Genomic DNA, 12,790 nt, shown 5'->3' with positions numbered 1-12,790 from the left:
ACAAATGTTGCTGCTTTCTGCATGTTTGTGCCTTATTTTCAATTCAGGATTCGGTCAAGGATCGTGGATTGTATTTAGTTGTCATGTCTTTTTTGAGGGTTTTTTGTTTTGTTTGTTGTTTGTTTGCCTGCTTTTAATGTAGACTAATCCCCTATTTTCATCTCCTCTCATGACCTTGACATTTTTTTAGGAGTTAGGCCAGTTGTAGAATACTGTACAACCTGGATTTATCTGATTTCTTTATGCTTAGATTCTGGCAGCTTTTTAATCAACAATACTAGGCAAGTTTTTCATTTTATCATATGAGGAGCACATACTAAATAATGTCAGTTTATTTTTTATTGATGATACCAAGTATAGTCACTGGTTAAAGTGATGACTATCTGATCTCTCCCTTATAAAAGTAACGTTTTTCCCTTTGTAATTAATCAAGTAATCTGTGGGCCTGTTACCCATCTACCTTTCATTCTTACGGTGTTAGATCCTTTGGAAAATCTCTTAACTGATTTGAAGTCTTGCAGTGGTGGTTACAAAATTAGGCATTTTTCTCTCAAAAAAGAGTTTTCTCCCCCCTTTTTAAGTATTCATTTTTTATTTAATACAGTATAATCCATTACTCTTGGGGAAGCGAGGTTGAGGGACACACTGTCCCAAATTTGGCCAATGGAATCCTTTTTACACCAGCTCCTGAGTTTTTTTGGCTTTGGCATCATTAGTCTTTGAGTACTTCTTTTCTTTCTAGCACAGTAAGGTATTACAGATAAACTTCCAAGATTTTCCTGCCTTAGACTCACAGCCATTTTATGAAGGAACCATGTTTTTTTATATGGTGGTAGTATAAAGAAGATAATGTGCTTAGAAATACGTAATTTTAATGGCTGCATAATATTTTATTGTATAGATGTATTTTAAAGTTTCTCTTTTGGGACATTTAGTTTCATGTTATGGAAAAATTAAAAACAACACTGTGTAAAATAATCCTTGTATGTGAAGATTTGTGTGCTTACCAATTGTTTTCCTAGAATAAATTCCTATGTTTAGAACTGTTATGTCAAAGAGTATGCAGTTTGTAAAGAATTAAGGGATGCACAGCATGCATTTGCCATCCAAAGACATCATTTTTAGGGCATCTGAGTATATCAGCTATAACTTATGTCAGCTATTCTTTTTATCTCATTAAAATGAGTTCTAGAATGTTGGTACATACTAAATGGTGACTTACAGCATGATAGTTTTATTATTGAAATGGTATATACCTGTGTTTCTGATACTAGACATTTAAAAATTTTATATTTATAATTATAAGTGAAACTGTTTTAGCATTCAAAATTAAGCTTTTACTTAAATTGGAGGCACAGCTTTATATTTGTTTTTCCATAATGCTTTTTTACAAGAAATGTACATTTGTTTGCTAGTAGTCAATAGAAGAATTAAAGATGCTATTTCGTAGCACTCTAGTATCTCTAGCCCACTTTTCAGTTCATTCTTGACAGTTCAAAAACTAATAAGCTATGTAATTAAGCTTGCTTTTTACTAGTTTTAGGCTGCATGTGTGCAAATGAAGGATTATTATTTGACAATACAGGTTTACCTGGTTGATTTGTAGTTTAAATAATTCAGTGTTTAAAGAAACTCACAATCGCTTAGCCTCAGTTTTCTCACCTATAAAAAGCGAAGATAGTAATACCTGCCTTGAAGAGCTGTTCTGAGTCTTTGGTCTGTCTGGAATACTGCCTCCCATATTGTGGATTCTCAATGTAAAAACAAACAAACTAATTAAAATTCTCAGTCCTCCAGAATTGGAGAATGCTATTGGCCTTATTCTTTTTATGTTCTCCATACATAATTCATGAAGTGATATTAAAGTGGCATATTTTTTTTAATCCTTACCCAAAGACAGTCTAACTGATTTTAGAACAAGAGGAAGGGAGGGAGAGAAACATTGATGTGAGAGGAAACATTGATCAAAACATTGTACATGCCTTGACAGGGGACTGAACCTACAACCCAGGCATGTGCCCTGACTGAGAAACAACCCCCCGCCTTTCAGTTTATGGGACCATGTTCCAACCAATTTAGCCACACAGGCCAGGGCCTAATGTGACATTTTTATAGTTTCCATATACAACAACTGGTCATTTGGAAAGTGTCTATTTTAAAGATTTCATATATAAATCATGGTCCTAACTGGTAATGATGTAAAAACAGCTTTGTTATTGTTAATTGGACTATTTTATGGTGATGTTTTAAGAGCAAAATTTAAACTGTACATTTTTTTACCTATAAATTTGAAAGCATTTGGCTGTGAGCTTAATAATGTTCTTTTATCACACTTCAATAATAGAGGACATTGGTAGGCCTGACCAGTAAACGGTTTATTGATCTGTAGAGTTTTTCTTTTAACCGGTTTTCTCAGTTGTTTTCTAGTTGTTTTTCATCTGATCATATGCTTATTATTGGTATATTTACCTACTTTCTACTCTAATTTTTAGATTTTTTTATCACACATATATAAAGATACAGAGAATCTTTATAAGAATGTATATAATTTAATAACCCGATATAAAAGTCTGGGAAGGCTTTTCATGGTAGTTGCCCAACTACTGTCTCTCCTGGATATGTCAAGTTTTGGATTTCTGTGATTGTGATTTGCCATGCATCTTAACTTTCACTTTTCCAATTTATGTTTTCTTTCCTGTGTGTGTAGATACTACTGGAGTCAGTGGGTCATACGTCTTTACTTTTCATTATAGCATTCTGCATTTGAGAGACCAAAAAGTCCAGGTTTCTTTTAAGTGGTTCTTTTGCACTATCCTGGCAGCTAGGAATCTCTCTCTTGAACTTTATGTGGCTCTTTTCTAGTAAGAAATCTTACTGGAAAATATTATAAATAGGGAGTCCATGAAATTTGCCAGAGATTTTAGTTTAGAAGGGGTAAGTTTTCCAGTTTTCGGGTAAGCTTATAGACAAAATCAGTGACTTCGTCAAAGTTAAAACTTTCATAGATCTTTAAATCTGTACATCACTGAATGTAAACAACATGTACACATTGTCAATAACTAGCTTAATATACTTATTTATTAAAGACTTTGAACAATACAGATGGATAGAATTCGTACAGTTAACCAGAAAATATAATATGGTGCTTTTTCATCTTTTGGAACATGAAACCCAGTGGTTCTTAATTCCACAATCTTTTATCTGCTGTTCCATATACTCACCTGAACCCCAACTCCATATTACAGACTTCTGCTGAGCTTTATTCACCTTGCCCCTCCTAACCAACTTCTGTCAGCACCTTGCTTTTATCAATCAAATGCACAGCACGTCAGTTGCTGGGATTCAAAATCTTGCTATCATTGTGTTTTTTCCTCTTCAGTCATAGCTTTCATTTTAACCACCAAGCATATTAAAATCTTATTTTCATGCGATTCTTTTTTTCCTATTTATCATCTTAATTACTTCAGACCCTTCTTCAAATCCAACACTTCCTCAGTTGCATTTAGAGGCATTCTGCTTGGGGAAATAGTAAGGGTTCTGTAGCCACAAAGTTTACCAGATACTCTTACCACATTCTTCCCACTGAACCTGTAAACTTCTTGAAGACGAGGACCAAATCTTACACCTTATACTTTCTTTATACCTCCATAACACCTAATGTGTTTTGAGTAAATACTTGATTGACTTACATAAAAGGAAGATAAATGTTTTCTAGGTTTGTGAGATATACCTTATTTGTAAATATGCACGTGTAAACCTACCTTTACTAGTAAACTTTATTGAATTTAAGTTCATAACATTTAACTTGGCCTTTTATAATTATGTAACATAATCTTTGTTTGATTTTTGTTTGTAAGGTACGTCTTATTCAGGTTATGAAGCAGCAGTGTATTCAGCTGCATCCTCCTACTACCAACAGCAGCAGCAGCAACAGAAGCAAGCAGCAGCAGCAGCTGCTGCTGCTGCTGCCACAGCTGCCTGGACAGGGACCACTTTTACTAAAAAAGCACCATTCCAAAATAAGCAACTGAAACCAAAACAGCCTCCCAAACCACCCCAGATTCACTATTGTGATGTTTGTAAGATCAGCTGTGCTGGACCACAGGTACTTATGTTGTATGTTTTACCACTAGTCTTCAATGATTATTTTTAATAGTTAAATGTGGTTGGTGTTCTTGCTTTTGTGCCTGCAAAGAAGGTTTGCATTTTCTTTTTCTGTTAGCTTTTAGCTAACACGTACCTAGTTCACTAAATGGCCATTTTTAAAAGGGTATTTGTATTAAGACATAATTCTATTAAGAAAAAACTGTAAAAATGATTATGAATGTAAATGAAAAATGGGCAAATTGGCCTTTTTTCCAGAAAGGATACTTTGCTTTTTAAGTAAAACTTGAATTCAACTAAAAGTTTTATATTCAGATTAATTGGGATTTAAGGGAAAGATTGTATTTTTATTTCTTTTTTAGCATTTATAACTTGCTTTTTTTAAAGCCTTTATACAGAGTTCTTCAACTTAAGACAGTTGGTTAATTGATTTCCCTAGCTCTTCAAGGTCCATTTTAAGTGTGTGTATAGAGTTTTACAGCTGAAAAAGGATGACCATAGAGATCATTGTTTACATACTTGCACTAAAGATGAAAGGACTTTGTCAAATGTATTGTTTTTTGGAGGATATAAATAGCAGAATTCTTTCTAGAATTTTAAAAATTCTTAAACTACTTTAAAAATCTACAATTTTCAGGATAGTATTTCTGATCAGACTGACTTTTATATACTTTAGATATTACTTATTTCTGTATGATTTTCTTCATGAGGGAATAGGAATTCAGGGACCAAAAAATGGTGTAGGGAAGTGTCTATTTCAAAAATATCAACTAATGAAGCTTGCAGAACCTTTATCCCCCCCACCCCCCCACCCCTGCCCACACACTTTTGGTCTTTTTTTTTTTTTTTCCGGGTTGCAACACCTTAAAATACGTGATTTAGACATGAGTCTGTTTATAAAATCTAATGAGTTAAACTCCCTTCCCAACTTTGTTAATAATGTACTTAACAGTGTGTATGTAGCTTTTTAAAAATTTGATAAGCAGTTTGATAAGTAATAGACATATTATTTGATTGAGAGCAGATGTTGACTCTCTTGTCCCTGCCCCATCTGTGTATGTTCTTTTTAATTTACTAGATTAGTTCTCTTTACTTTTTAATACTGAATTTTGGGGGTATTTTCAGTTACCAGCATCCACTGAATTACTGTCAATAAATTGGAATATTTTAATATGTGGCTAGTTAAGTAAAACATTTTTTCTCCCTATTTTGAGTGTGATAGGAAACGGTTTCATTGTGATTGCATAATTGAAGGAGAGTGGAAAGATGAGGAATATTTATAATGACTGGGATTAAATATGAAAGGGAACAAGGATATTGGTCTTAGTATGAGGAGTATGTCCTACGCTATAATGGCTGTTGAGAGAGGATAATGCTGTGAGTGGCAAATGTAAACCTGAGAGATTTATCTAATATGTGGCACCTTTATAGAAGGACAGAACGTGGCTGTAGGTGACAAGTTAAAAGCAGCATTTAGAATGAGTATACATAAGCCTGACCATTCACTTGCAGTATCTGAATGGTTTTACAAGGACAAGCCCAGGGTACTTCTGCAAGTCAGATGCAGTGCCTTAGTGGATTAACGAGCCTTAGAGAAAAATATCATTGATATTGTGAGTTAGAGTCTAGGTGTGAACATAAGGAGGAGGAAAGTAGTTGATCCATATTTAAGATTCAGTCCTAGCTCTGCCACTAACTGTGGCCTTGAGCAAGTCAGAGACCTTAACTTCTTTGGGCTTTTGTTTCTTCACTTCTGTGATAGGGACTTGCCCTATATAATTGAGGCTTTACTTGCTTCTTGGAGCCACTTCAGGCTGCCGCAGATGGGCACTGTTAAATGACTGGGTCTTAGGTCTCCCTCTTTTGTTCAAAAACAGGAATTTTCCTTACTTGTGCTTAATATTATTTGTAGAAAGGATTTTCTTATTTAAAATGTAAAAATCAGCTCTGAAATTCTACGAAGAATACATAATTTTGTGCTAATTATTTCAACCTTAACAATTTTAAAAATAAAACATGAAAGGGTAACTATTTGGCCTCACTCAAGAATAAACAAACCAACCAGCAATCCATATTTACTTCCTCTCATTTTAATAAACCTGCCTTCTTAGTTGAAGATAATTTTTAATACATAATTTCACTGTTTTGTTGGCTAGTATTACAATAATGTTTTTCTCGCAGTTACACAATTTTTGCTGTTGTAATTTTTTAAAATACATGTTTATATTTTTTTAAATTACTATTTAGTCCCCATATACTCCCCTCCCCCAGCAATCACCATGCTGTTGTGTTTTAAATAGACTTTTGTTTATGGTGGCAAGAATTTTATGTGAAAGTGCATTCTGAGTTTTTTAATAAAAGTCAATTTTGTAAATAAACATACTTGTTTATTAAGGATCTTGTTACCATACATTAACTTTTTTCTTCTCATGATGTAGGTACATTCTCTCCCGTCTTAATTCTATAATTAATTTCTTTGTGGAATCATAATTGTCTGGTATTCTCTATTCAGCATTATACATAAACAGTAAAAGATACAAATTTTTGAAACTGAAAGCAGTTACCTTATATTGATATTATGGATGTGTGTGAAAGTCCTTTGTAAATCAAAGTGTTAAACAAATGTATTCTTGGTAAACAAGCTACAGAGAATCACAGATGTATTAAAGTGTGTAGAGAGTACCATAAGATTTTGTTAAATTGCTTTTAAAATTGTTGAAGCCTCATTTTTAGATGAATATTAGAGATCTGAGAATTGAATAATTTTAACGATTTGCTATCTAGAAAATTAATGAAACAAAATTTATCCTTTTTTTTTGAAACAGACTTACAAAGAACATTTAGAAGGACAGAAACATAAAAAAAAGGAAGCTGCATTGAAAGCCTCACAAAATACCAGCAGCAGCAACAACTCTACTCGTGGGACTCAAAATCAGCTACGTTGTGAGCTCTGCGATGTGTCTTGTACAGGAGCAGATGCATATGCTGCCCACATTCGTGGTGCTAAGCATCAGAAAGTAGGTGTTGTTTTCTTACCCCCTACACACACCCGTATGTCTTACTTTGTTTTCTTTTACTTTTTCAGTGGGGAGCGCGGAGTAAAGCAAAAGTGGCTCCAAAACTTTGAGTGTGTTATAAGCCTTTTTTTTAAGATGTTGTTTATTTGTAGAGAGAGGGGGAGGTAGAGAGAAAGAGAGGAAGAGAAACATTGATCAGTTGCCTTTGCATGCCCTGACCTGGGGGCCTGGCCTACAACCCAGGCATGTGCCCTTACTGCAAATTCGGTTTGCAGGCTGGCATTTATTCCACTGAGCCACACCAGTCAGGGCTTATAAGCCTTTTTAAATATGCTAATAAATATAAAGGTGACACCAAATAGTCATTGCTTAAAGAGGGGAAGGCTGGAGACCTTTAAATTGAACTAGATCATTTATTCTACAAATTGGAAAATTATATGTTTATTTTCCTTTTGTCATGCTTAAGTCTTGGTTGGTATGCATGTAGCCAAGTCATTTCATCTTTCTCTGTCTTAATTTCCTCACTAGTAATAGATGGAATATGTATCCATATCTGCTTCACAGAAATTACTTTCAAAAGTATTGTTTGTGTATGAAGATGTATAACAAAAAATACAGTTTATATTTTAATTTTATAATGTCTTTTAGGCACACTTAAAAATCTAGACTCTGAGTTTCCTAACTAATGTGCTTTTATTTTGTAGGTGGTTAAATTACACACAAAACTTGGTAAACCCATTCCTTCAACAGAACCAAATGTTGTTAGCCAGGCTACTTCTTCAACAGCTGTGTCTGTTTCAAAGCCGACTGCCTCTCCTTCAAGCATTGCAGCAAACAATTGTACTGTGAATACTTCATCAATTGCAACTTCATCAATGAAAGGTCTTACAGCTACAGGAAGCTCGTCTCTTAATAGCACATCCAACACTAAAGTATCAGCAGTGCCTACAAATATGGCTGCCAAGAAGACATCGACACCCAAAATAAACTTTGTTGGCAAGTACTAAAGATTCTTTATTATGTTCTTCCTAACTCTATCAGAGTAACATTTCTCTTCTAGTCCAGGACTTACCTTCCGCTTATGTGCTCATTCCTATCTCCTCCCTTCTTCTCTGGGACCTTGTTGAATCACATATCTCTATTTTTTTCTTAACTTTTAGTCCTCTAAAGGTTTCTTTCCACTTCCCTTCAACCATGCTAGTATACCTTTGTCTTCCATAGTCTTAAATTTTAAAAAGATGTTTTCCCATTCCTGTTAGCCTCTCAAGCTACTTAATTCTTACTTTCTGTACTTCTATACTTTCTATCCCATCCTCAGTCTGTTATAGTGTTTCCATTCTACCTTTTTCTGAAACTGCTTAAAGCAGTCACCAAGACCTAATTGTAAAATTCAGTGGACAATTTACAGTTTCATTCAGTTGACCTCTCTAACATTTGACACAGTCGACTGCTAAACCTTAAACCCTGAGATATGTCTTTATCTTTCTATTACCTGTCTGCCCACCTCTTTCTCAGGTATCTTTATTGGTTCTCTTGCCTTCATGTTTATTCAGTGGTGGTGTTCCTAAGATTCTGATTTCTGTTCTCATCTTAGTCTACTCACCCAGCATTCATGAGTGGTCTCATCGATTCCAATGTGTGCAGTGACTTTAAAATCCTTTGGGCAAACTCAAAACCCCTGTCTGAGGCTAGAGCTATGTTGTAGCTGTTCCCTGGACATCATGTGTACAGCTTTATAGATGCCTACCAATGTCTCATTCTAACCCATTGTCTCGTCACAAAAGTACCATGAAATAATCTCATGAAATTGCTGATTTTCCCTTGGTAAACTTTACTGACATTTCTTATTTATTGTTTCCTGTAGTTTTTACCTAGTTTTTTTGTTTCTATCACTACAATATTTCTGCCCCCCAAGAAAATGTCTTCACTGCCACTGCCTTGTTTTTAGGCCTTCAAAGTCTGTTCCTCAGAGCTTTGTCTCCTATTGATTGCATCCAGTCTCTAACACTTGTCAAAGTCATTTCATAAAAATACATGCCAAATTATGTTAAACTCCTGGTTAAAAGCTTTCAGTGTCATTCCCTTTGCATATAGGGAAAAAACTGCATTCTTTAATTATGTCATCTAAGGCCCTTCAGATCTGGCTCCTGCCTCATATGTTGTCATCATATCTACTGAGGTAGTAATTCATAGTGAATTACTGAGCCTTCCTTAAATTTACTCTAGTCTTTTTAACTCCATATTGTTGTGCTGTTTTGTATTCAGACATTCTCTTCTTTCTTCCTGGCCAGTTCATGCTCATTACTCTTCTTGCAAAGCCCAGCTCAACTGTCATACCCTTTGTGAAGTCTTTTTTTTTAACTGATCAGGTTAAAGGATAGTAGCTTCTTTGCTTTACATTCCCACAATACTGTATTCATACTTATTACAGCTCCTATCACATACTGAATTATAATACTTGCATCTTCCCTTCATTATTGGCACCTCAAGGCACCTACACTGTCACTATCTTAATATATTACCAGAATGTAGGACAGTGCCCAGTTCCCTTGGCAAAGAACTAGGGATACAAACATGAATAAGGGTTAGACCCTTCCTTTTCAAAGGGTTCTTGCTGTTCACTTTTTTTTTTTAAAGATTTGTTTACTTTTTTAGAAGAGGGAAGAGAGGGAGAAAGGGAGAAAAACATCAACATCCAGTTGCTTCTCATGCAACCCCCTGCTGGGGACCTGGCCCGAAACCCAGGCATGTTCCATAACTGGGAATCAAACTGGTGACCCTTTGATTTGCAGACTAGCTCTTAATCCACTGAGCCACACTAGCCAGTGTTTGCTGTTCACTTTTTAGGTACTTGATTTACAAGAACTGTGGTGGGTATGGAGAGGATGGTTGGGTGTCAGGTGGTGGAGAAGGGAAAAATCTAGATGTGTTTCATCAATAGGATAAAAAAGCCAAGTGGTATATGCAGTTCTTCAAACTTTTGGTCAACTGTATGTCAAGCAGGTATTTGAGTATTGGTAGAAAAGATAATTTTATCCAAAGTTTTTGTTGTGTTAGGTTATGTATATATTTACACAAAAAGTAAAAGTTACTGTATTCTTTTATGCTTTTCTAGGTGGTAATAAACTTCAATCAACAGGAAATAAAACAGAAGACTTAAAAGGACCTGAATGTGTTAAAAGCGCTCCTGTCACTTCTGTACAGATTCCAGAAGTAAAGCCAGACACAGTGTCAGAACCAGTCACGCCTGCATCTCTTGCTGCTTTGCAGAGTGATGTACAGCCAGTGGGCCATGATTATGTGGAGGAGGTATTGATTTGAGAATACCATTGGTGTCAGATTAGATACAGGGAAAAAGTGTGTCACTTTGTTGCAGGCATGCTTTAAGTGCAAAATTAAATTATATTCAATTATATTTTATATTTAGGTTATGAAGGAATATCAAAGGAATCTTTTTAAGGGTTTTTAAAAGGCGTGCCATTGACCTGGTTGGGTAGGTCAGTTGGTTGAAGCAAGGTCCCATGGACCAAAAGGTTGCAGGTTTGATTCCTAGTCAGAGCACATACCTAGGTGGTGGGTCCAATCCCCGGTTGGGTGGTGTATGGGAGGCAACCAAGAGATTTCTCTGTCTCTCCCCCACTGCAGTGTCGTCCCCCCACCCCCAACCTTCCTCTTCCTCTAAAATCAATAAATATGTCCTGGGGTGAGGGTTTTAAAAAAAAGTATACTTCTTTAAGCTTGCCTAACCCATATCACAATATTTTTGTTATCTCTTTCCCTGCTAACACCACTCTTGTATCCTTCAGCTGTCCTGAACATACAAATTTTAAACATTGTGAGCAACAAAAATTTTGACAGTCAATAATTTTTTTCTGAACAATCACTTAGTTTCGTGTGTAAAATTAGGGTTGTTAATTTAAAAGATCCCATTTATTTGGTTTTTCAAGCTGATTAGAAAACTTCCTAAATGGAAAATAAACTCAGTAAATGGAGGAGTGAAGGAATATCATTCTTGATATAAGTATTTGCTGTTGGTAGAAAGACTAACATGGAATGATGTAGCATTATTTCCTTGTTACTGTAGAACATATATAAGTTCTCTGAACTTCAGTGTCCACATTTATAAAATTTGGCAATTCCCCAAATAAGCTGTGAAGATAAAATGAAATAAAGTACCTAGCATATAGTAGATTCCCTGTCATGTTGGGTTCTTTGTTTACAAGGTGGAAAATTGGGTTATGTAGTTTATAAGTAGTACACTTACAGTTTTAATTTAAGAGTAAGATTTGGTTATCTAAAAAAATGTATACCACCAGAACACCATAATTTCCAATGATAATAGTTAATTATGTAATTCTAAACTTCAGATAATTGCATTCAAAGCCAGTCTTTAAAGCTTGCACTAACAATTTGAACGTAGCATTCATCATAAACTTCTTAATAACATTCTAGTCTACTTGTCTCCTAACTAGTTGTGCAATTAGAAAAAATTGACATTGATTTTTTCCCCCACAAAGTTACATGTATAAAATACTGAGCTTTGTAGACATTTGTATACCAAAACAATGTCTTTAATCATGTATTTCTTCATCTCCAACAATAGTACCTGGTATTCAGTAACTATTAGAGAATTTAAGGTATTTCATTGCATTACATGTAGAAAAAAGTATTAAAGTTAATTATAAAAGCTAACATATCTTGTATGCTAGTGCTTCAGTTAAAAGATTCTAACATTTAGTTTGTTTTTATAAATTATCCTTTAAAAAATTATAGATATTACCTCTTTTTTTCCCCTCACTTTAAACTCTAATTTTTCACAACATTTTTTTATCAGAGAATCTGGCAGGCCATGTAAATGAAATCCTCAGCTGAAACATTCTTGTCATGATTCTTGGGTTTTTTATCCCCTGCATCAAGGTACGAAATGATGAAGGAAAAGTAATTCGATTCCATTGTAAATTATGTGAGTGCAGCTTTAATGATCCTAATGCTAAGGAAATGCACTTAAAAGGGCGACGACACAGACTTCAGTATAAAGTGAGTAAAAATTTCAACTATTTTTTCTTTTTCTTTTTTTCAACATCTTGGAATATTCTAGATGTAAAACAAAACATCTAAGTATCATAACTCTCTGAGTCAATGAACTCCCACTCTAAGATTAGCATATTATGTCTCAGATTTAGATGTTTGACTGTTACTGATTAGTTTGTTATACTTAGGTAAGAAGATTATAACCATATTCCATCATTTTCAGTGACTGGCTAAATTGTAACATATCTTGCATCAAATGATCATGTAAGGGTACTTTCACATAATAAAGTGTTTTGAAAGAAGAGTTGGGTCTCCATTCACTTACTTTATTTTGGTAGAATTTCCACTAAAATGAATTTTGAGATGAGAAATTCTTAATTGAAAACACTTCAAGTGATAATTAAATTTAAATACTGTATGTAAAATTTTTAGGCTAGATTAATCTAATGCATTAGATCCATGTTTTCTCATAAATACAGAGGTAATGAAAATTAAAATAGTCTGTTAAAGGGCAACACTTTTCTGTGTAAAGAAATTTTTTAACCCCACACTCAGACATTAAGAATTATCTATTTACAACAATATGCAGGAAAATTAAATGACCATTAGTTCTCTAAGGATCTCTTCTATTGATCACC

The 12,790-nt window shown here is 34.5% G+C and overlaps 1 protein-coding gene across 2 annotated transcripts in view; it reads left to right on the top strand.

The window, feature by feature from the left end:
• The window catches only part of ZFR (zinc finger RNA binding protein), a 77,690-nt gene that overhangs the window by 29,614 nt on the left and 35,286 nt on the right, over window positions 1-12,790 (top strand). For both annotated transcript variants that reach the window (XR_006786724.1, XM_045847789.1), the window contains exons 6-10: window positions 3,858-4,105; window positions 6,930-7,121; window positions 7,826-8,117; window positions 10,237-10,430; window positions 12,039-12,158. Coding sequence is in view for 1 of the 2 variants with exons in the window: in XM_045847789.1 (XP_045703745.1) it covers window positions 3,858-4,105; window positions 6,930-7,121; window positions 7,826-8,117; window positions 10,237-10,430; window positions 12,039-12,158 (1,046 nt within the window). In the remaining variant the exon portion in view is untranslated. The remainder of the gene's footprint in view (window positions 1-3,857; window positions 4,106-6,929; window positions 7,122-7,825; window positions 8,118-10,236; window positions 10,431-12,038; window positions 12,159-12,790) is intronic.

Source organism: Phyllostomus hastatus, unplaced genomic scaffold, assembly GCF_019186645.2.
Source record: "Phyllostomus hastatus isolate PE091 unplaced genomic scaffold, TTU_PhHast_1.1 phas_contig_58, whole genome shotgun sequence".
NCBI lineage: Eukaryota > Metazoa > Chordata > Mammalia > Chiroptera > Phyllostomidae > Phyllostomus > Phyllostomus hastatus.
Note: the sequence above shows the minus strand (reverse complement) of the source record. Positions and strands in the feature narration are given on the sequence as shown.